Raw genomic sequence first — 26229 nt, 5'->3', positions numbered from 1 at the left:
CATCCGGAAAGTATTCACACCCCTTCAATTTCCCCACATTTTGTTATGTTACAGCCTTATTCCAAAATGGATTAAATTCCTTTTTTTCTCGTCAATCTAAACACAATACCCCATAATGACAAAGTGAAAAAGGTTTTGTAGAAATTTTTGCAAATTTATTAAAAATAAAAAACAAATATTGCATGTACATAAGTATTCACACCCTTTGCTATGACACTCAAAATTGAGCTCAGGTTCACCCTGTTTCCACTGATCATCCTTGAGATGTTTCTACATCTTGATTGGAGTCCACCTGTAGTAAATTCAGTGGATTGGACATGATTTGGAAAGGCACACACCTGTCTATATAAGTTCCCACTGTTGACAGTGCATGTCAGAGCAGAAACCAAGTCATGAAGTTAAAGGAATTGTCTGTGGACCTCTGAGACAGGATTGTATCGAGGCACAGATCTGGGGAAGGGTACAAAAAAATTTTCTACAGCTTTGAAGGTCCCGAAGAGCACAGTGGTCTCCATCATTCGTAAATGGAAGAAGTTTGGATCCACCAGGACTCTTCCTAGAGCTGGCCGCCCAGCCAAACTGAGCAATCGGGGGAGAAGGGCCTTGGTCAAGGAGGTGACCAAGAACCTGACGGTCACTCTGACAGAGCTCCAGCGTTCCTCTGTGGAGATGGGAGAACCTTCCAGAAGGACAACCATCTCTGCAGCACTCCACCAATCAGGCCTTTATGGTAGAGTGGCCAGACGGAAGCCACTGCTCAGTAAAAGGCACATGACAGCCCGCTTGGAGTTGACCAGAAAGCACCTAAAGGACTCTCAGACCATGAGAAACAAGATTCTCTGGTGTGATGAAACCAAGATTGAACTCTTTGGCCTGAATGCCAAACGTCACATCTGGAGGAAACCAGGCACCTCTCATCACCTTACTAATACCATCCCTACAGTGAAGCATTGTGGTGGCAGCATCATGCTGTGGGGATGTTTTTCAGCGGCAGGAACTGGGAGACTAGTCAGGATCGAGGGAAAGATGAATGGAGCAAAGTACAGAGAGATCCTTGATGAAAACCTGCTCCAGAGCGCTCAGGACATCAGACTGGGGCGAAGGTTTACCTTTCAACACAGCAACGACCCTAAGCACACAGCCAAGACAACGAAGGAGTGGCTTCGGGACAAGTCTGTTAATGTTCTTGAGTGGCCCAGCCAGAGCCCAGACTTGAACCCCACTGAACATATCTGGAAAGACCTGAAAATAGCTGTGCAGCGATGCTCCCCATCTAACCTTACAGAGCTCGAGTGGATCTGCAGAGAAGAATGGGAGAAATACCCCAAATATAGGTGTGCCAAGCTTGTAGCTTCGTACCCAAGAAGACTTGAGGCTGTAATCGCTGCCAAGGGTGCCTCAACCAAGTACTGAGTAAAGGGTGTGAATACTTATGTACGTGCAATATTTCAGTTTTTTATTTTTAATAAATTTGCAAAAATTTCTACAAAACCTTTTTCACTTTGTCATTATGGGGTATTGTATGTAGATTGATGAGAAAAAAAGTAATTTAATCCATTTTGGAATTAGGCTGTAACACAACAAAATGTGGGGAAAGTGAAGGGGTGTGAATACTTTCCGGATGCACTGTATATCCATGAAGACGTTTCGCCTCTCATCCAGGAGGAACTGATGAAGCCTCTCATCCACGAAGAACTGATGAAGCCTCTTGGCCACTCTACCATAAAGGCCTGATTGGTGAAGTGCTGCAGAGATGGTTGTCCTTCTGGAAGGTTCTCCCGTCTCCAAAGAGGAATGCTGGAGCTCTGTCAGAGTGACCATCGGGTTCTTGGTCACCTCCCTGACCAAGGCCCTTCTCCCCCGATTGCTCAGTTTGGCTGGGCGGCCAGCTCCAGGAAGAATCCTGGTGGATCCAAACTTCTTCCATTTACGAATGATGGAGACCACTGTGCTCTTCGGGACCTTCAAAGCTGTAGAAATTTTTTGTACCCTTCCCCGGATCTGCTCCTCGATACAATCCTGTCTCGGAGGTCCACAGACAATTCCTTTGACTTCATGGCTTGGTTTCTGCTCTGACATGCACTGTCAACAGTGGGAACTTATATAGACAGGTGTGTGCCTTTCCAAATCATGTCCAATCAATTTAATTTACTACAGGTGGACTCCAATCAAGATGTAGAAACATCCCAAGGATGATCAGTGGAAACAGGATGAACCTGAGCTCAATTTTGAGCGTCATAGCAAAGGGTGTGAATACTTATGTACATGCAATATTTCGGTTTTTTATTTTTAATAAATTTGCAAAAATTTCTACAAAACCTTTTTAGCTTTGTCATTATGGCATATTGTGTGTAGATTCATGAGAAAAAAAGGGAATTTAATCCATTTTGGAATAAGGCTGTAACATAACAAAATGTGGGGAAACTGAAGGGGTGTGAATACTTTCCGGATGCACTGTATACCAAGTCCAGTTGCGCTTGATTCAATTCCTTTGGATAAGGTCAGGATTAGGAATGATTATATTAGAGGGACAGCTCAAGTTGGACGGTTTGGAGACAAAGCAAGAGAGACAAGATTGAGACTGCTTGGACATGTGTGGAGGAGAGGTGCTGGGTATATTGGAAGAAGGATACTGAATATGGAGCTGCTAGGAAAGAGGAAAAGAGGAAGGCCAAAGAGGAGGTTTTTGGATGTGGTGAGGGAGGACATGCAGGTGGCTGGTGTGACAGAGGAAGATGCAGAAGACAGTAAGAAATGGAAACGGATGATCCGCTGTGGCGCCCCCTAATGGGAGCAGCCGAAAGTAGTAGTTGATTCTGTAATTTCCACATGTATTCCAGAATTTACACATGCATTCTGGGATTTACACATGTATTCTGGGATTTCCATATGTATTCTGAGATTTTACACATGTATTCTGGGATTTCCATATGTATTCTAAGATTTTACACATGTATTCTGGGATTTACACATGTATTCTGGGATTTTACACATGTATTCTGGGATTTACAAATGTATTCTGGGATTTTACACTTGTACTCTGGAATTTACACACGTATTCTGAGATTTTAAACGTGAATTCTGGGATTTACACACATATTCTGGGATTTACACGTATTCAGGGATTTACACATGTATTCTGGGATTTATATATGTATCCTGGGATTTACACATGTATTCTGGGATTGTACACATGTATTCTGGGATCTTCCACATGGATTCTGGGATTTTATACATGTATTCTGGGATTTTACACATGTATCATGTAATTATATACATGTATTCTGGAATTTACACATGCATACTGGGATTTATACATGTATTCTGGGATTTTACACATTTATTCTGATATTTTAAATATGTATTCTGGTATTTACACATGTATTCTGGGATTTACTGTAACGTTTGGACCCAACCGCAGAGACGAGGCAGTTGGTAAGTACTAAGTCGCTTGACTGGATTTAGGCAAACAGGCAGTAACCAAAAAACCACTACCAAACAGGCAGGCAAAAATGCAAACAACAATAAACAAAATACTAATCACCGGAAACACTCTCTCACACAGAGGAGCCAGACGAGGTTTCAGGAGACAAACGCTAAGCCTCTCCCAGACGAGGTTCTCTGCAAAGCACCCGGTCACATGGTCCCCAGCACAGGTGCACCCAATCACAGGCCAATCAAGGGCAGGTGCCACTCATACTGGCTGACAGGGAGAGGTCCCACCTATTGGCTGCTGACCCTCTGGCCAGTGATCGTGTCATTAACACATGTATTCTGACATTTACACGTATATTCTGGGATTTACACATGTTTTCTGCGGTTTTACACATGTATTCGGGGATTTTACACATGTATTCTGGGATTTCACACATTTACTCTGGGATTTACAAATGTAGTCTGGGATTTACAAATGTATTCTTGGATTTTACATATGTTTTCTAGGATTTTACATATGCATTTTGGGATTTACACATTTTCTAGGATTTTGCACAGGTATTTTGAGATTTACACGTGTTCTGGAATTTTACACATGTATTCTGGGATTTACACACATATTCTGGGATTTACACACATATTATCGGATTTTAGGCATGTATTCCCGTAATTTACACATGTATTCTGGGATTTACACATATTCCGGGATATACACATTTACACGTATTCTGGGATTTTACACATGTATTTTGGGATTTACATTTGTCTCCTGGGATTTACAAATGTATTCTGGGATTTACAAATGTATTCTTGGATTTTACATATACATTTTGGGATTTACACGTGTTCTTGGATTTTACACAGGTATTCTGGGATTTACACACATTTTCTGGGATTTTACACATGTATTCTGGGATTTACACACATATTCTCGGATTTTAGGCATGTATTCCCATATTTTACACGTATTCAGGGATTTACACATATTCCGGGATGTACACATTTACTCTAGGATTTTACACGTATTCAGAGATTTACACATTCATTCTGTGATTTACACATGGATTCTGGGGTTTTCCAGATATATTCTAAGATGTTACAAATTATTTTGGGATTTTCCACATGTATTCTTGGATTTACACATGTATTCTGGGATTTTCCACATGCATTCGGGGAATTACACGTGTTCCAGGATTGACACATATATTCCGAGATTTTACACATGTATTTTGACCTTTACACATATATTCTGGGATTTTACACATGTATTCTGAAATATTACACATGCATCCTGGGATTTACACATGTATTCTGGGATTTACACATGCATTCTGGGATTTACATATGTATTCTGGGATTTGCACATATATTCTGGGATTTTATACATGTATTCTGGGATTTACACATGTATTCTGAGATTTACACATATTCCGGGATTTACACATATACTCTGGGATTTTACGCGTGCATTCTGGGACTTACATATGTATTCTGGGATTTACACACATATTCTGGGATTTAAATATGTATTCTGGGATTTACACACGTATTCTGGGATTTACACATATATTCTGGGATTTTACACATGTATTCCGGGATTTGCACATGTATTCTGGGATTTACAAATATATTCTCGGATTTTACGCATGTATTCCCGGATTTTACACATATATTCTGGGATTTATACATATATTCTGGGATTTTACACATTTACTCTGGGATTTACAAATGTATTCTGGGATTTTACACATATTTTCTAGGATTTTACACAGGTATTTTGAGATTTACACATATTCTGGGATTTACACACATATTCTCGGATTTTAGGCATGTATTCCCGTATTTTACACATGTATTCTGGGATTTACACATATACTCTAGCATTTTACACTTGTATTCTTGAATTTGCACATTTATTCTTGGATTTTACACATTTATTCTGAGATTTACACATGTATTATGGGGTTTTCCACATGTATTCTAAGATTTTACACATTATTTGGGGTTTTTCCACATGCATTCTGGGATTCACATATATATTCTGGGATTGTACACATGTATTCTGTGATTTTCCACGTGTATTCTGTGATTTTCCACATGTATTCTGGGAATTACGCATGTTCCAGGATTTACACATATATTCTGGGATTTTACACATGTATTCTGAGATTTTACACATGTGATTTGGGATTTACACTTGTATTCTTTGATTTTACAAATGTATTTTGGGATTTACACATGTGTTCTGGGATTTTATACATGTATGCTGGGATTTACACATGTATTCTGGGATCTTCCATATGGATTCTGGGATTTTATACATGTATTCTGCGATTCACATATGTATTCTGGGACTTTACACATGTAGTCTTGGATTTACGCTTGTATTCTGTGATTTACTCATGTATCCTGGGATTTCACAGATTTACTCTGGGATTTACAAATGTATTCCTGGATTTTACAAATGTTTTCTAGGATTTTACATATGCATTTTGGGATTTACACATATTTTCTAGGATTTTACACAGGTATTTTGAGATTTACACATGTGTTCTGGGATTTTACACTTGTATTCTGGGATTTTACACGTTTTCTGGGATTTTACACACATATTCTGGGATTTTACACATGTATTATGGGATTTTACACATGTATTCTGTTATTTTCAACATGTATTCTGGGATTTACACATGCATCCTGGGATTTACACATATTTTCTGGGATTTTACATGAACATTCTTGGATTTGCACATGTATTCTCAGATTTTACACGTGTATTCTTGTATTTGCACATATATTCTCGGATTTTACACATGTATTCTGGGATTTATATATGTATTCTGGGATTTTACACATGTATTATGTCATTATATACATGTATTCTGGGATTTACACATGGATTCTGGGATTTACACATATATTCTGGGATTGTACACGTGTATTCTGTGATTTTATACATGTATTCTGGGATTTTCCACATGCATTCTGGGATTTACACATATATTCTGGGATTGTACACATGTATTGTGGGATTTACACATGTATTCTGGGATTTACACGTATTCTGGGATTGTGCAAAGCTCCTGGATTTCTGGAAGAATGTTTAAAAGGAGATTAAACAGGTTTTGGGTGTAAACTTTAATCTAGATCCAGCACTTTTTAAACTGGGTATACTTCCTTACAATATGACAGATACTATCCTAAATTATTTATTGAGAATCCTGCATTTAATAGCAAATAAATAAATAATCATGGTTTCCTGGTTGAAGCCGCAGCCCCCAGCATAACACACTGGAGAGACAGGGTAAAGGACGCCTTCATCATGGACGAAACCACAGCAAGACTACAGACAGCTGAGAACAGACAGGTTTGCTGAAAGATGGTCTCCATTGACACAGGCAACGCCAGAACTTTAGTCACCTCTTTTTTATTGTATTTGTTTTTGTTTGTATTGTTGGTCCTATTGCACTTGTTTCTTGGTTCTGCTCAGGTGTGGGCATGTGCTGTACATGTGTGTACTATGTTGATTTTTGTTGAAACGTGTAATTGTACAAGTTCTAAGTTCTATGTGTCATGTTGAATAAATGTGTTGAGTAAAAAGTCAGTTAAATGAAAAGGTGTGGGGATGGAATGAGCTGGGTGGAGAAGAGCTCTGTTCCGTCTGTGCACCAGATGACAGCAGTAGGCAGCTGTGTGCTACAGCTGTATGAAAAACAGAGTTCAAAAATCAATACAAACATGGAAGATGTCTATGAATGTTCTCATTCATCCAGGTCATTCACAGACGTGTTGTGGAACAATTTGGGTCTGACACCCTTAAAATGGTGAGGGAATATGAAAGGATGGCTCGGAAGATTGCAGACTACAGAAACCACTTGCGATTCAATCTGAGATGCAGACAACACAGGCTCATACCCACTAGCCTGCGCCTGTGTACCACAATGAAAGGACATAGAGCAGACAGAATCATAGAGAAGGCACAGAATCAACTCCTGAATGAAAGAGTGAGACAGGTCCATTTCACTATTGAAGGGCTGAAGGAGAAATCTGACCAACTACTCCAGCAAGTAGCATCCCATTTGCCTGGTGTAGTCTTGGAGAGGATTACTGATTTCACCAGGAAAGCCCAACTATCTCAACACCACAAAACCAAAAAAAGGCAGACAAGGAAGTTTCAAAACTTACAGCGACGAACCAGCAACACTAGCCAAGCAGATATACTTACCTGGAGACAAAAGACAGAACATCCCACACAAAATGGAACGCAGAACAGATGGCTCAAGAATCTGCCGGACAAGGTACTTTCCCAATCAGAGAAGGAGGTCTTAGCCAAAGGACTGAACTTCGCCATGACACCCAAACAACTACCTACAGTTGACCTCATCAGATCCACAGAATCAGTGATAAGGAAAAACAATCTAACGGAAACCGAGGCGGAACAGCTTAGGTTAAAGGTATCAGCAGCTCCGTCCAATGCGAAACTCCCTCCTTCCAACCTAACCATGGAAGAAAGGAAAGCCATGACAGCCCTGAGCAAGGACGAAAACATCACTATCCTTCCAGCAGATAAGGGGAGATGCACGGTTATCTTCAACACAACAGACTACCACGCCAAGATCACGTCATTACTCAGCGACACCGACACCTATGAACCTCTGAGACGCGATCCTACTAGTGGTTACAAGAGGAGAATAATAGAGTACCTACAGAAACTACAGAAAGGAGGAACCATTGACCGGATACAATACCACTGTCTCTACCCACAAGATAACATTCCATGCATATATGGACTCCCTAAGATCCATAAAGATGGAACCCCCCTCAGGCCCATCGTCAGCAGCATAAACTCGGTGATGTACAACATTGCCAAACATATAACCAACATCTTGACCCCTTTAGTGGGCGAAACACCTCACCATATCCAAAACTCCACTGACTTTGTGGACAAGGTCCAAGGCGTAAAACTGGAACCGGATGAAACCATGGAATCCTACGACGTGACCTCGTTATTCACCTGCATCCCAACCATGGAGGCTTTGGAAACTGTGAGACAACGTTTGCTATGGGACGACACCCTCCACGATAGGACCAACCTCAGCCCAGACCAGATTTGCCAACTACTGGACCGTTGCCTGAACACTACATATTTCCAATTCAGGGGCCAGTTTTACAGACAGAAACCGGGCTGCGCAATGGGCTCACCAGTATCGCCCATTGTAACCAACTTATATATGGAAGAGGTAGAACACAGGGCCCTGAACTCCTTCAGAGGAACACCTCCGAGCCACTGGTTCAGATATGTGGACGACACATGGGTCAAAATCCAAACACAAGAGGTGCAAGCGTTTACCAAACACATCAACTCAGTGGACAAGAACATTAAGTTCACAAGGGAAGACGTAAAGAACAACAGTTTGCCCTTCTTGCACTGTGACGTCCACATGGGGGAAGACAGGAGCCTCCACATTGGGGTTTACAGGAAACCTACACACACAGACCAATATCTACTGTTCGACTCACACCACCCTCTGGAACACAAACTGGGCATCATCAGAACTCTGCAACACAGAGCTGACCATGTGCCCAGCAGCACACAGGCCCAACGAGAAGAACACAAACACCTGAGGGGAGCTTTAAAAACCTGCGGCTACCCCAGTTGGACCTTTGTGAAAACTGCAACACGTTCCAGAAAGACCAACCAGGTGAGCGACGAGGAGAAGAGGAACAGAAGGAATAACATAGTCATCCCGTATGTTTCTGGGGTCTCCGAGAAACTCAGGATAATTTTTAACAAACACCACATCCCATTATACTTCAAACCCAGCAACACACTCCAACAAAGACTGGTTCATCCCAAAGACCGTGTACCACACACCCGGAAAAGCAATCTGGTGTATGCTGTACAATGCAATGAGGATTGCACTGACCTATACATAGGAGAAACCAAACAACCACTACTTCCCCAAGCAATTGGGACTTTCTCTTGTCATGGCAGCAAAGTTGGTGCAGAATGAGCAGCCTCACACGACCAGCAGAGGGCGACAGAGGTCACGTAACTTTTAGTGATGGAGAGGATGAGCGGCTCAGATTTGAGTTTCTCCAGGCTTTATGTTAACTCGTGACTTTGTGTGAAACACTGCACTTAAACTAACGCATCTTACCCTCCACACATTTCTCCCACACAAAACGAGTCAAACTCACTCATTTTGAGAAATTGGGCCCCTGCACACACACGCCTAAATGGACTCCAACAGCCCCTTAACAAAATACACCCCAAATATGAGATATCCCAGAGGTCAAATCTGTAACCCCCCCCCCCATTGTAATTGGCCAATTACTCCACTCTTCCGAGCCGTCCCGGTCTCTGCTCCACCCCCCTCTGCCGATCCGGGGAGGGCTGCAGACTACCACATGCCTCATGTCTGTGAATGTTCTCATTCGTCCAGGTCATGGTTATCCAAAGGAATTGAATCCAGTGCAACTGGACTTGGTATATATCCGTGAAGACGTTTCGCCTCTCATCCAAGAGGCTTCCTCAGTTCGTGCCTTTCTGACTAGACCAAGCTAGTCTGACTGGCTGGTGATGAGACTCAGATATTTATCCTCTTTGGAGGTGTTTGTGTTCTTCTCCTTGGGCCCGAGTGCTGCTGGGCACATTGTCAGCTCTGTGTTGCAGAGTTCTGGACTACTTTTCGACTCACACCACCCTCTGGAACACAAACTGAGCGTCATCAGAACTCTGCAACACAGAGGTGACAATGTGCCCAGCAGCACTCAGGCCCAACGAGAAGAACACAAACACCTGAGGGGAGCTTTGAAAACCTTCGGCTACCCCAGTTGGACCTTTGTGAAAACTGCAACACGTTCCAGAAAGACCAACCAGGTGAGCGACGAGGAGAGAAGGAACAGAAGGAATAGCACAGTCATCCCGTATGTTTCTGGGGTCTCTGAGAAACTCAGGAGAATTTTCAACAAACACCGCATCCTGGTATACTTCAAACCCAGCAACACACTCCGAAAAAGACTGGTTCATCCCAAAGACCATGTACCACACACCCGGAAAAGCAATCTGGTGTATGCCGTACAATGCAATGAGGATTGCACTGACCTATACATAGGAGAAACCAAACAACCACTACACAAACGGATGGCCCAGCACAGAAGGCCAAACTCCTCAGGACAAGACTCAGCAGTCTATCTACACCTAAAGGAGAAGACACACTCCTTCCAGGACAGCAACGTACACATTTTGGACAGAGAAGATGGATGGTTTGAAAGAGAGGTGAAGGTAGCCATCTATGCGAAACTGGAAAAACCATCCCTCAACAGAGGAGGAGGTCTGTGACACCACCTATCTCCCACTTACAATGCCGTCCTTTCATCTCTACCCAGGAGACTCAAGAAGCCTAGCCTCCAAGAACAACAGTCGCTCACTAACGGCTCCAATGACTCATGACCACTGAATAATGAGGTCGAAACTAACACCCCCAACGACCGTGTGAGGAAAGAACGGGGGAAAATGCAGATCAGTTTGGCCGAGAAGCCGCGGATGCTGCACCAGCAAAGAAAAAGGTGCAGTCAATTCAGGATGAACACCGAACATTTCAGGATACATGGACTGATGAGTTTTTCTTTGTGTATTACGAATCGACTCCATTCTGCCTAATTTGTCAGAAGACTAGTGCCAATTGTAAACGGTCTAATCTTGAACGCCACTTTAGTGCTTTTCACGCCAAAGTACAACATGTTGTACCCACCAGTCAGCAACCTGAGGACTAATGAAATTAAACAGTTGACACAGACTCTGAACGAGCAGCAAACAATGATGGCGAGATCAGCCTCAGTTGCCGAGAAATCGACCGAGGCCACTTACGAGATCGCTTGGATTTTAGCTAGGCATAAAAAAGCTTTCACAATGTTTTTTGACCTCAGCTGAGATAATGGGCCGTGACTTCACCAATAAGGACGCAATAATAAAGCAAATACATGCACTGCAGCTTTCAGATTGGACATTAATGAGGAGGGTCGAGTTCATTGGGAAAGATATTCAGGAACAGCTAATTGCAGATGTGGCAGCGGCACCATGTTACAGCATTGCTGTTGATGAGAGCATGGATAGAAGTGACGTGGCGCAGTTGCGCGTGTGGGTTCGCTTTATTCAAAAGGACGAATTTCGGGAGGAGCTGTTACCACTTCATGGACAGACCAGAGGGAGGACGTTATTCAAGCACTGATGAACTTTTTTGCAGAGAAACAAACTGACTGGTCAAAACTTGTGTTGGTGTGCACAGATGGAGCTCCAAGCATGAGAGGGAAAGAGAAGGGACTTATCGGACTGATGGAAAAGGAAGACCGCATTCCCAAGTTTGTCTCCTTTCACTGTATAATTCATCAGGAGGCACCGGTGTCAAAACTTAAAACCAAGAGCTAAAGAATGTGATGCAGCTCGTTGTGCGAGTCAGCAGCTTTATCGAGGCCAGGGCACCGAATCACCGGGATTTCCTTGCTCTTCTAGAGGAATACGAGGCAGAGTATGGGGATCTGGTGATGCGCAACGAAGTGAGATGGCTATTGCGTGGTGGGTTCTTGAACGATTCTGTACTCTCCTTCCTCACATCCGTGATTTTCTTGCAAGCAAGGGGAGGGCTGAGCCAAAGCTTGAGGACTCACACTGGGTATTACAGCTGACACTCCTCACTGACATAACATTCCAGCTGAATTCCCTCAACCTCCAACTCCAAGGAAGAGGGAAGCACCCAGGTAATATGCTAAGAGCAGTCACTGCTTCCAGCACAAAATCACCACTGTCTTCTTGCCCGACAGAGGATTTCTTCACTTTCCTAATCTAAGAGCCTGCACAACTGCTAACCCTGATCTACTGCAACATTTTGACTGTGATGAATTTGAAGGCATGTGGGAGGAAATAAGAAATTAATTTGAAAGGAGATTTCAAGATGTTGTGGGGTATAGGGAGCTTTTCAGTTTCACTGAGAACCCTTTTAATGTGTCATTGTCAAGCCTTACACCTGCTCTGAAAACCCTTTGTCCAGACCTGGCTGTAATACAGAGTGAGATTACTGAGCTGCAGGTCAACCATGTACTGAAAACTGGGCTCAGATCAGGCGTTGCTCATTTCTGGAGCATGGTCCCAGCCTTGGATCATCCACATTTAAAGCTTTGTGTGCAAAAGGTAATGAGCTTTTTTGTGAGCACTTACTCATTTGAGGCAACGTTTTCTATAATAAGCATTGTCAAAAGAAAACATAGAAGTAGGTTTACACACATGCATCTTGATTGTTTGACTAGGATTGCAACCACTAACTACAAGTTTTGCATGGAGAAAGTCAAGGGACAGCTAAAACACATGAGAGCCTCAACACATTGACACAAATATAACAGGGAAAATACTTTTTTCATCTCTATTGTTAGCCAATATATACATTTTTGTGAACTTTTTTTTGATGTTGATAATGCTTATGTATAATTGCATATGTACATGCATACATAAGATGGGTTCCACTCCCAGCCTTACAAACTCACAAACAAGTATTATATATTTTAATAATGTAATGTAATTATTAATTGAGAATAAAAAGAGATGTAAGGATGGAAAGCATGGTACTATATTTTTTTAAAACATACACAAAAACGGTAAATATCTTGAGAGTGATCATAAAAAAAACAAAAACAAAAACACTCGAGTTATATCTGCAATCTCTGTGGCTCTTTGAGGAATGATCTTACTCATAAGTGGCTCTCCTAAGAAAATTAGTGAGTACCACTCCAGTCTATTTTAAACTATGTTAAGTTATGTTAAGTTCTGTTTTAACCTCTGTTAAGCTCTGTTAACCTCTGTTTTAACCTCTGTTAAACTCTGTTAAGCTCAGGCCATCTTAGATCATGTATTTCATTTCTCCCTCAGTGGTATTGTCTTAAATTGACTTAAGTGTATATGTCTTGAATGATTTGTTTTGAGTGGTTTGTGAGAGACTGATGTATGATCCAGTACCTAGCATCAGTTTAGCCAGCAGCTGAACGCTGATCATAGATGTTCGTCACCTGGTGAAATCAAGTACTTAGATTGGTTGGTAATTAACAAGTTTGATAAATTTGTCATGTGTGGAGTGACTATCACTAGAGAACAGTCAACTTTTTGCAAAGGCAGGTATTCTTCCAACTCGTGCTTGCCCACTCTTGTTCTCATATTGGTGTGGCATGTTGTAGTCCTGTCTCCTGCTTTAAATGTGTGGTGGGCTTTGCTGCCACTGAATCCATTGGTTGAAAGTGTGACATGTTCATGAGTGAGCTGATTAAACTCACTCACTTAAAATAAACTTTTGATTTTGAACAATTTGTTCACAAATTGCACTTTGCGTATTATGGTTGGGCTTATACAGTGCTCCATAATTACGTCTATACTCATACCACTAATGGTTGTATGTACAAGTGTTACAGTTTTCATCTAAACAATGACTATCAATTTGGAGTAATGCATAAACCCTACCCAACCACTGAGGATGCACAAGCCAGTGCATTCTTAGTGCTGGTCCCAAGCCCGGACAAATGGGGAGGGTTGCGTCAGGAAGGGCATCCAGTGTAAACTCTTTGCCAAATCAAATATTTGGATCATAAATAAGATGTCATGTGTTGAGGAAAGATGCTGGGTATATTGGGAGAAGGAGGCTGTACATGTAGCTGCAGGACAGGAAGAAATGGAAATGGATGAGCCACTGTGGCGACCCCTAACGGGCGCAGCCAAAAGTAGTAGTAGAAGTAGTAGTAGTAGGAGTAGGGGTGATGCATAAACCTAAACATGTTACAGCCCAGATCCACACACACAATTACACAAAATGCACTACCTTGTGAGTTTCCCCCACTGTTCATGACCCCGGAGTTTGATCCCCCTGTGTTAGCCTTGAGTGCGTTGTGCTGAGCATAGGAGTGGGCAAAGTGTGCAAGTGGGCAGATGACGTTGTGGTCACCCACAATGTCATCCATGGCATTGCGGTTCTTCAGCCCATTGTTCTCATCCATCCAGTCTGTGTACTGGAGTACAACCGCCTCCAAGCCGATGTCATTAGCATGGGGGACACTCAGCTTTACACCTAGCATGTAGGATGAGAGGGCAAGAAAAAAATCTTTTTTTTTTGGTACCCAACCTTTTTTTCATTGAGGCCTCATTATCTCACAGACCTTTCATAAGGTCTACATTTAAAAACACAGTTATAGCAACCATAGGATTTCTCTGCTCATCATACAAAAGAAAGGTCAGTATACCGATTGTGTGTCTAACTTTCAGATGGGTGGCTATACAAACTCAGTTGTTACAAACCGAGTCAGGTGTACCGCTGCCTTTGGAGTCCCATGATTGTCCTAGGAACAAGACTACATCTCTCCAAAAGCTCCACACCTGTTTCTACTCCAATCTTCCTGTCATCCTCTTGCTGTGTACATATAGAACTACACAACTAAAAAAAAAAACACTTGTGGCATCAAAGTCAGTCTTATCTTCTTTAGACAGGATCAGATACTAGTTTACCATGGGTATTGCCTCTTAGTTGCTTCAAACATTCAATTGTGTGGAACCACATAGGAACTGGCTAATGGCTGTTTACTACCAATTCATCACTTCTCTGTCAGTTATGGTTTGAGAAAGTCACAATTTTATCATTAAATTTAAGCTATTTTAAGAAAGATTCATTCAAAAAATGTGTCTGTGAATGTTCTCATTCATCCATGTCATGGTTATCCAAAGGAGTTGAATCAAGTGCAACTGTATATATATATATAAATATATATATATATATATATACCAAGTCCAGTTGCACTTGATTCAACTCCTTAGGACATTCAAAAAATAATTGCTTGATTATAGAAAGTATCTTATTGAATTTCAAGATCTTGATCATTACATATTAAAATTCTTATTTAGAATGCAAGAAAGCAGTTCCATTTCCAAACCCACGGGCTTCACAGTACACATGAAGTAGTTTTGTGTGCACACAGAGAGATTTGTTCATCTGACTGTTCGACATGGTAGCAGTCTATACCTTCCAAGAAGTCCTCCCTGGAAATGAGACTGTCATTGTCCTTGCTGAAGCCTGGTGCTCCATACAACAGGAAGTAGGAGCCCTCATCTTGATTCACCCCTAGGAGGATCTGGGTGTCCTTGAAGTTGGCTGAGGTGAGCATGGCCTCAGGGGTATCAGGTAAAACCACTCCATCAACAACAGGGACAAATGAGAAGCGAAAGAGGGCTGACCAAGGCAGTACCTATTGAGGAGAGCATGGTTTGGACAGGAACATATGTGATGGTTGATTTCAAAGGCTTTGGAATGATATGCAGATGACATTCTTCTTTAATTGAAGATGTGACAAGACTTTATCAGATAAAAGACGAAAGTGGCATGAATGATTGAGAAATTAACAAGTAGTTAAGAATAGCATTGAATTCACCTGAATTATAGAGCATTAAAATTAAAATTTGAATGTGTATCTGTCAAGCCTACATGACAAGAACTTATGTCAACATCTGTTGAGTTTTACAATGAAAATGAGCTCTAAGTGGAGATTTGAATAGGTGGTTAATGTAAAAACATCAGCTGTGAATCCTAAATTAGGCTGCAGAAACAAGAATTTTGCTGAATTATAGCTGAAGCAAATTCTTTGAAATGCAGGCCAGTAGCATTTCCTAGTGGAGTTGCCAGTTTATCATGACCTGAAAGAAAAGAAAATAATGTAGCCAAATGACATTAGACTCTGGTCTACCTGCCACTCTTGGTCAATGAGCTCCTGTGGAGATTTACTGCGAAGACAATCCACCAACTCTGTGTCGTTCCCCCCATTGCAGCCCACCAGCTTGCCCAGCAGGGTAGCTCTTCTCCGGGCCTCAGCGGGGCCAACGGTTGCCCAGGGGCAGTTGGGGACCCCACTTTGGAGAATGGCCCGTAAGAAAGTTGGTCGGCTGTCAGGGGAAAGGAGGTGAAACCCTACTGATGCACCACCAGCACTCTCACCAAAGATGGTAACCTGTTTACAGGGTGCAGAAAGAGAGAACATTCTGATTTTAATTGGCATTAATTTAAACAGGGATAGCACAGTAGATTGGGATAAATAACAATGACACCATCTATCATGTTTGTAGTTCCACTTGTAATACAGTGCATAAATGCAGTAATGTCACACCTGACATATTGGATGGAGACAGATACAATAGCAATATGCAAAACATACCATTTATGACAATATCATTGATGTGTATTTGCAAAAGCTATGTTGCTCTTAGTAGGTTGATAACCATTTTAAGTTTTGGACTGTTTTATTTGTGTATTTAACTGCAGATTTGTGGTGATCAAAATTGCTTTGCCAAGTAAAATGCAAAGTTTAATAATTCCCCCTGGTGATTGGTTCCAAGACAATTTAGGCTCCATTCTCACTTGACTAGTATTACTTAGGGACTCATGTCATTTGTAATTATTGCGGGGGTCATGTGGGATCTTAATCCCATGCAAATCCGCCATGTCCTTAATACGCAAAATAAAAATTCTATCGCAAATCACCTAGCATATTCCACCATACACACAATAATAATAATATTAGTACTATTCATCCCATGTGAATCAGCATCTCAACAATTTGAGGTGGAATTTTTCATTTTTTATGTAAGGATTCTTTGTTTTTCTGCACATATTTTCCACATCTTTACAGGCAGAGGCTGCAGTGGAAATTACTAATGACAATTTTGACAGCATTTTGGATGGAATTCAGGAGACTCATCTAGATTTTTTGCAGCAATAAAAGTGAGTGTCTTTTCATATGCCCAGTCTTCTTTAAAGAAAAAAAGAAAATAGCTTTTTAGCAGCCATCGTTTAAAATAATAATAATAATAATATTAATGATAATTTTATTTATATAGCACCTTCCTAAAACAATGTGACAAAGTGCTTCACAAAAAAACAAAACAAAACAGATTAAACCAGACAAGGCAGGAATAAGAGTAAGATCAAATAAGAGTAAAAATGAAAACGGTAAAAATAAAAACAAATATCAAACATTTGTAAAAGCTTTCAGAGAAAAAAGTTTTAAGACGAGATTTAAAAGAAGCTAGAGACTTAGTTCGTCTTAGCTCAGCAGGAAGAGCCTTCCATAGTGTGGGGGCTCTAATAGCAAAAGCCCATCACCCTTTGTAACCAACCAAGACCTGGGAATAACTAGCAGGACTCCATCTCAGACCTTAATGGTCGAGGGGGGACATACCAAGTCAATAAATCACAAATGTATAAAGGGGAGCAAGACCATTTAAAGCCTTAAAAGTGAGCAGTAAAATTTTAAAATCAATTTGAAATATAACAGGGAGCCAGCGTAGGGAGGCAAGCACAGGAGTGATATGGTCATGCCTCCTTGTCCCTGTAATGAGCCGAGCAGCGGCATTTTGTACCAGCTGCAGACAGTGGAGTGAGCCCTTGCTGATACCAGAATACAGTGCATTACAGTAGTCAAGTCGAGAAAAGATAAAAGCATGTGCAACTTTTTGCAAATCGGCAATTGATAAAAATTACCTAATTTTGGAGACTAGCTTGAGTTGGAAAAAGCATGACCACACAACATGTTTAATTTGATTGTCAAAACTGAGGTTAGCATCAAATATTACCCCAAGATTCCTAGCAGCCTGTTTAAGATTACCTGACAGACCACCAACACCAAGATTAGTAGCAAACGGACTGATTGAATTTTCGGGACCAAACAGAATGACCTCAGACTTATCATTAAATTTAAGAAAATTCTTGGACTTCCAGGTTTTAATGTCGGTGAGGCAAGCTGTGAGATTTAATAGGGTGCTAGGATCAGTGGGTTTTAGTGGCATGTATAACTGAATGTCGTCAGCATAAAAATGGTAGAGCACATAGTGATTTTGAATGACTTGGCCAAGGGGCAGCATGTAGTATATAGAGAAGAGAAGGGGGCCAAGAACAGACGCTTGAGGGACACCACAACTCAACTGAGCCACTGAGGAGGTAGTTACCAGGAACAACAGAAAAAGTTCTGTTGGTGATGTAAGAGTGTAATAAATTAAGAGTCAAGCCCTTGATGCCAACCCAAGTTTCTAAGCGATGTAGGAGGATGTTGTGATCAACCGTGTCAAGTGCTGCCAGTTATGTTTTTTCTTTTTAAGTGGATAAGGGGATGCATGTACTTATGCATGAAACTACTTTCATTTTCTGGCGGATTACAACCAACTTTAGAGCATACCGCCACTTCCTGTTCCGAAGTCCAGTGACATCTTCGGGATTTGATCCGTAAATCTGAGTGATTTACAGACTTCGCTGATCGTGTGTGATGTGCTACATGAAATGCAGATGTAAGGTGTTTATTCTTAAATCACACCTGGTCCCGAGGTAATTCTTGTCCAGTGTGAAAAATACATACAGTAAGTAAGTGCAAGGCAGATGGCTGCAGGATTGCACAATACCAATAAGCCATAGACAGTGGCCTAAGCATTACCACACTCACAGTGCACATTCAAAGATGGAGAAATGTTCCACTCCATTAATAAAGTGGAATAATCAAAGATGTGCAAAATACAACAAGGTGGACTGAGGGCATGGACAGCTTGTTGACCTGGAAGTCTTAGTAAGAGCGTTAATGTGTGTTCATATATCAAAACATAAAAGCATGCAGTTTGACTTGCAGAAGTTTACATTACATTACAGTCATTTAGCCGATGCTTTTACCCAAAGCGACTTACAATAAGAGCATCATTTAACGTAGGAAATCAGGTGAACTACTAGTCATCAGAGGTCATAAGCACATCTTCTCTCTAAACAAGCAAAATCAGTGCTAAAGTAAAAGCGCAAGAAAGAGATTTTTTTTTAAATGAGTGAATACAATAAGTGCTAAGAACAAGTAACAGGATAGCAGTTCTTGAAGAGGTGAGTTTTCAACCTGCGCCAAAAGATGGGCAGCAACTCTGACATCAGTGGGGAGTTCATTCCACCACTGTGGGGCCAGGACAGAAAAGAGCCATGACCGGGTCAATCAGCAGCAGGGGCCTCTGAGCGAAGGGGCAGCAAGGAGTCCCGAGGCAGCAGAGCAAAGTGGTCGGGCGGGGGTGTAGGGCTTGACCATGGCCTGGAGATAGGAAGGAGCTGTTCCTTTCACTGCCCTGTAGGCTAGCGCCAGAGTCTTAAACTGGATGCGAGCAGCTACTGGGAGCCAGTGTAGGGATATGAGAAGGGGAGTTGTGTGGGAGAACTTAGGGCGATTGAACACCAGACGAGCTGCAGCTTTCTGAACAAGCTCCAGAAGTCTGATGACCGACACCGGGGCGCCACCAAGGAGGGAGTTGCCGTAGTCCAGCCGGGAGATGACCAGAGCCTGGATGAGCACCTGTGCCATCTCGTCGGTGAGGAATGGGTGAATCCTCCTGATGTTACAGGGAGAAATCTGCAGGAGCGAGCAACCGATGCAACGTTTGCAGCAAACAACAGTTGGTAGTCCAGGATCACACCCAGATTCCTGACAGTGCGAGTTGGCGTCACCACGGTGTTGTCAATGGTGATGGCCAGGTCTTGGTGTGGGCAACCTTTCCCCGGGAGGAACATCAGCTCTGTCTTGTCCAGATTGAGCTTCAGGTGGTGTGTCGCCATCCACTCCAAGATGTCAGTCAAGCACACAGCGATGTGTGTCTCTACTTGTGTGTCAGAGGGAGGGAAGGACAAGATCAGCTGGGTGTCATCAGCATAACAATGGTAAGATATTTATACTGGAAGAGTGTCTGAGTTGACTGTGCTGTGTTCAAAGCGACATTAACAGTCGTCGGAATGATGGCTGACTGTGGAAGGCAATTATCAAGTCTAGTCAAATCAAATCATGTCATTGTTATTTGTATAGCCCAATATCACAAATTACAAATTTGCCTCGGTGGGCTTTACAGCTACACAACATCCTGTCCTTAGACCATCACATGGGATAAGGAACAACTCCCTAAAAAAATCCTTTAACAGGGAGAAACAATAGGAAGAAACCTCAGGCAGAGCAACAGAGGAGGGATCTCTCTCCCAAGATGGACAATGTGCAATGGATGTTGTGTTTACACAATTTACACAATACAACTTTGAAAGAGGATAACACAATTATAATGGAATTATAAAATATATGAAGAATATGATGAGTAGGGTGCCAAGCAGTGTCCAGATGCCATTAGTACTGTGCAGGACTTGAGCCACTTGACCATCATCACCATGTAGACCTGACAGGAGGACAGAGTACACATGCATACGGGGGAGACTCACATCACACCATTCAAACACATGGGAGAAGAGACAAGAAAAGACATTAGTCACACATGGGAGTGAGAGAAGGATATAACATTGAAACGGGTTAACAAAATTACATGGATTTGTAAAATATATAAAAGAAAATGTGATGAGGGGGATGCCAAGCAGTGTCCTGGTGGTGAGCACAATCACCATGGAGACCTGGGAGGAGGACAGACTGCACGTGCACACAGGAAAGACTCATATGACACCATTCACATACAAAGAAGGAGAGCAAGGAGAAAACATCATTCAGAGAGAGAAAAAAGATGTGAGAGAAGAGAACAGTTTGCAATAGTAAATAATCTATACTCTATAATCTCGTCAGCAGAACAGTGGTTGGTAAATTCATTGAGACAGAAACCGACCCGCCATCCAGTACAGGTTGTGAAGTACTCAATTTAAAGGCAGCTAATTGTAGGCTAAGGCAAAAAGTTGCGTTTTAACTTTGGATTTAAAGGACTCAGCAGACTCTGATGGTCTGATGGCAGCAGGCAGGTTATTCCACAAGAAGGAGGCCCTATAGGAAAAGGCCCTGCTGCCACCAGCTGACGTCTTCTTAACATTGGGTACACACAGGAGCCCTGTATTTTTTGAGTGAAGCGCTCGAGATAGAATGTACAGTTTAAGGAGATCAGACAGGTAAGATGGGGCAAGCTCATTTAGGATTGTATAAGTCAGCAGAAGCACTTTGTATTCTGATCTAACATGGACAAGAAGCTAATGAAGGGAATCAAGAATTGGTGTAATATGTTCAAATTTTCTAGATGTAGTCAGGAATATAGCTGCAGCATTCTGAACTATCTGAAGACTTTAAGTACTAGAATGTGGCAGACCTGAGAACAGAACATTACAGTAATGAGGTGTGGATGAAACAAATGCATGTATTAGAGTCTCTGCGTCAGCCATGGACAGGAAAGACCAAATTTTGGTTATGTTAAGTAAGTTAAAAAAAAGCAGATTTCTTTAATGTGCTGGGATCAAACATAACACCAAGATTTTTGTGTATAATTTGGCTAAGAGGTGAAATACAAAGAGAGAAAAGTACCAAACCCTGAGGTACGCCGTATTTAACGTCAGATAATTTCAATATAATATTATTATATCAGACACATTGTGTTCTTTTAGATAAGTATGCCATAAGCTAAAAGAGAGCTAGGCCAGAGACAACAAATTTACAATTTATTCCATCACAATATACAGTGATCAATGGTGTCAAAGGCTGGACTGATGTCCAGTAACAAAAGCACAGATTTAGAATCAGGGCAAGAAGAAGATCATTTATCATTCTGGTTAGAGCAGTATCAGTGGAGTGACAGGCCCTACAAACCATTTAAAAAGGTTCATGTAGATAGTTTTCTTCTACAGTGGTGCTTGAAAGTTTGTGAACCCTTTAGAATTTTCTATATTTCTGCATAAATATAATCTAAAACATCACCAGGTTTTCACACAAGTCCTAGAAGTAGATAAAGAGAACCCAATTAAACAAATGAGACACAATTATACTTAGCCATTTATTTATTGAGGATAATAATAATAATAATGTGGCAGGATGAGGAAAAACACAGCAGATGAAGGTGAGTTTGATGTTTATTCCTCAACTCCAAAAACCAAAACTACAGCAGGAACAACCCTGCACCAGCAAGCCCGGGAATGTAAACCACGCCCCCAGCTCACAGTACTGCTGGGTGAGAGGCATAGCCCCTAGTGTCCGCCACACAGCCCCCCCCCCACCGAACACCCAGAAGGGACTCCTGGAAAGAAAATTAGTGTCTCACTGGAGGCTTAAGCAGCCTGCCATAACGGCTGCGCCATCCCTCAGCCGAAACAGTAGGTGAAACACAGTCCAATGCCGGCTGAGAAGCAGAACGCTGAACCTGTGAAGACACTGCCGGGGTCCAGGAAGGAGGACGACCCCGACGGGGAACCTGGGCCGGAAACACAACTTCGCCTGCCACCCTGTGTGCCGGTTTAAGCCTATCAAGCGTGACACGCTCCCTACGCCCACCCATATCCAGCACAAAACCCTTAGGACCCGTCTCAAGAACCCGAAATGGGCCATCATATGGGGGTTGGAGGGGCGAGCGGTGAGCATCATGCCGTACAAAAACAAAACGAGCCAACATGAGCTCCGCAGGCACGAACGACCGCGGAAAACAGTGGTGAACGGGGCCTGGAACCCGAGTGCTGTCGGACAAAAAAGGATAAACGGCCGGACGGGGTCGAGGAGCGGAACTCCCAGGCAAAAATCCCCCAGGGATGCGGAGCGGTTGACCGAGCACCAACTCAGCGGGCGCCAGGCCACTGGAACAACGGGGCGCGGACGGCCAGTGGAGACATCGCAGAGGAGGGCAGGACTGCCTTCCTGCATCACAGCGTCCTCTAGCTTGAGGCCGGTACGCATTGACCTAAGGGCAAGGACGTCCGGGTAGCTGGGCTGGTCGGCAGCCATAGCGGAGAAATCCACACCGAGGTGCACAGGACACACAAGCACACGCGACAGACAATCAACAACAGAGTTGGACTTCCCGGCCACATGCTGAATGTCCGTTGTGAACTCGGAGATTGCCGCTAGGTGGCGCTGCTGACGAGCAGACCACGGCTCAGCCATCTTGGACATGGCGAAAGTCAGCGGTTTATGATCCACATAAGCCATGAATGGGCGACCCTCCAGCAGGAAGCAGAAATGCCGGGTTGCAAGGTGCAGTGCCAGCAACTCCCGGTCAAAAACGCTGTACTTGCGCTCGCTATCTCGCAGTTTGCAACTAAAAAATGCGAGTGGCTGCCGCGCATTCGCCACACGCTGTTCAACCACAGCCCCCACAGCTATGTCAGATGCATCGGTTGTTAAAGCTATGGACGCCGTGGGTGTGGGATGGGCGAGGAGGGCAGCGTTAGCCAGGGCGCACTTAGCTCCGTCAAAGGCCTGGACCCGTTCAGGAGTCCAGTCGACAGGGTCGTTAGCCTTCTTAAGCCGCAGGGCTTCGTAAAGTGGCTGAAGGAGGTGGGCAGTGCGAGGGAGGAAACAGTTATAGAAATTCACCATGCCCAAGAATTCCTGCAATGCCTTAACAGAGACTGGGCGGGGAAATTCCGCCACCGCTTGCACCTTAGAAGGCAACGGGACCGCGCCTTGCGGTGAAATGCGGTGACCCAAGAAGTCAATCACCGGCAGTCCAAACTGACACTTGGCCGGGTTGACTATCAGGCCGTGTTCGTCCAGACGACGGAAAACCTGTTTCAGGTGCGCCAGGTGCTCTTCAGCTGACGGACTGGCCACTAACATGTCGTCGAGATAAACGAACACGAAAGCAAGGTCACGCAACACCGAGTTCATCAGCCTCTGAAAGGTTTGCGCTGCCCCGTTCAAGCCAAAAGGCATGCGCATGAACTCAAAAAGCCCAAATGGGGTGATCACTGCGGTCTTGGGCACGTCCTCTACGCGCACGGGAACCTGATGATAGCCGCGCACCAGGTCCACCTTAGAGAAAATAGTGGTACCTGCCAGGCGTACGGAAAAGTCCTGTATGTGTGGGATGGCATAGCGGTCATTGGCGGTGACGTTGTTAGGTGGCGAAAGTCGCCGCAAGGCCGCCACGACCCATCTGCCTTGGGCACCATGTGAAGCGGCGAGGCCCACGGGCTGTTGGAACGCCTCACTATACCCAGACGCTCCATGATGGCGAACTCCTCCTTGGCTGTAGCCCATTTTACCGTGTCGAGGCGTCGCGCGCGCGCAAAAACTGGCGGTCCCAGAGTGGGAATGAAATGTTCTACCCCGTGTTTAGCAACCGCGGTGGAAAAGGCAGGTGTAGTCACCGATGGAGAATCCACCAGCAAACGCTGAAAAACATCACCTAATGCTAAAAAGTTAGCGTGTGTTAACGGCCCGGTTCCCCCTGTCTCGCACGGAACAGTGGCGAAAGACACAGCATCAATTAAACGGCGGTTTGCAACATCAACTAGCAGACCATTAGCACACAGAACATCCGCGCCGATAATAGGAACAGTAATGGCAGCCACTACAAAGTCCCACTCAAAATGGCGCCCGTGGAAACAACAGTCACCAACCTTGTGCCAAACGCCGCAATGGACGAACCGTTAGCTGCACTTAACTGTGGGCCGCCGCCTTCGGCCGACCTGTCTGTCTTAGCAGGAGGGAGTAGGCTCTTTTGCGAGCCGGAGTCCGCCAGAAACCGTCTTCCTGACATCGTGTCCTTCATGAAGAGCAGCTCACTACGTCCGCCAGCGCCCACAGCTGCTACTGAGCGCTGCCCTGGAGTTTCCCACCGCCTCAAACGTGCACGGAGGGACGCAGCGCCTCGCTTTGCCGCCGAACCGCTGGTGGAAGAAACAGAGGCCGCTCCCGCGCCGTCTCCGGGCAGTCACTCCAGCCACCACTGCCGGGTCCACGTCCTCCGACGCCGGCTGCAGAGGCTTCGATGCCACACTCTGCACAGAGAACCGTCTGGTAGCCAGCAGGACCCGATCGGCCTCCTCAGCCAAACCTCGGCAGTCACCAGCGGCCAGACACGGGGAGTTAGCCAAAGCCGCGCGCACAGGAGACCGAAGCTGGCGCAGGAAAACGTGCGGGAAAAGGAATCCACCTTCGTCCGAGCCTAGCAGCGACAGCATATTGTCCATGAGATCCACAGCCGTCCCGTCGCCCAAACCGGATAGAGAAAGGATTCTATCTGCCCTCTTTGCGGCAGATAGGCTGTACCTCCGGAGCAGAAGATGTTTGAGGGCGACATATTTACCGTGTTGCGGAGGGGTGCGCAACAGCTGCATGGCACAGCGTGTGGACTGCCGGTCCAGCGCAGCGACGACCAAATAGTATCTGGAGTCGTCCGCGGAGATTCCACGTAGGTGGAACAGCGCCTCGACATGCTGGAACCACGAAGCCGGGTCGCTCTGCCAGAACTCTGAAAGCTTCACAGCCGCGGCGAGAAAGGCCGGCTGTGAGAGTTGGGGCGGCGTGGCCGAAGTGGATTCACACTCTTCTTCTGCTCCAAACATGTTCAATTCGGGGTCACCAATGTGGCAGGATGAGGAAAAACACAGCAGACGAAGGCGAATTTGATGATTATTCCTCAACTCCAAAAACCAAAACTACAGGAACATTGATCCTCAACACAGGTGCTCCTCAGGGTTGTGTGCTGAGCCCTCTGCTGTATAACATCTACACACATGACTGCAAAGCCACGGACTGTTCCACCTCCATCATCAAATTTGTAGATGACATAGTGGTAATAGGCCTGATTTCCAACAACAGGCCTATCTGAACCAAGTAGATGACCTGGCACAGTTGTGCCAGTCCAACAACCTGGCCCTGAATGTCAGCAAGACCAAAGAAATGGTGGTGGACTTCAGGAGACAGCAGGAGAAAGAATACAACCCACTAAAGGTCAACAGGGAACCTGTGGAGAGGATCTCCAGCTTTTAATACCTCGGCGTACACATCACTGAGGACCTTACT

The 26229-nt window shown here is 43.9% G+C and overlaps 1 protein-coding gene across 1 annotated transcript in view; it reads right to left on the bottom strand.

Moving 5' to 3' along the window:
* The window catches only part of ache (acetylcholinesterase), a 202445-nt gene that overhangs the window by 32143 nt on the left and 144073 nt on the right, over nt 1-26229 (bottom strand). The window contains exons 4-6 of the mRNA XM_056300496.1: nt 16204-16464; nt 15486-15708; nt 14295-14540 (exon numbers count right to left, since the gene is read on the bottom strand). Of these exons, the coding sequence (XP_056156471.1) occupies nt 14295-14540; nt 15486-15708; nt 16204-16464 (730 nt within the window). The remainder of the gene's footprint in view (nt 1-14294; nt 14541-15485; nt 15709-16203; nt 16465-26229) is intronic.

This window comes from Lampris incognitus, chromosome 20 (genome assembly GCF_029633865.1).
Source record: "Lampris incognitus isolate fLamInc1 chromosome 20, fLamInc1.hap2, whole genome shotgun sequence".
Taxonomy (NCBI): Eukaryota; Metazoa; Chordata; class Actinopteri; order Lampriformes; family Lampridae; genus Lampris; species Lampris incognitus.
Note: the sequence above shows the minus strand (reverse complement) of the source record. Positions and strands in the feature narration are given on the sequence as shown.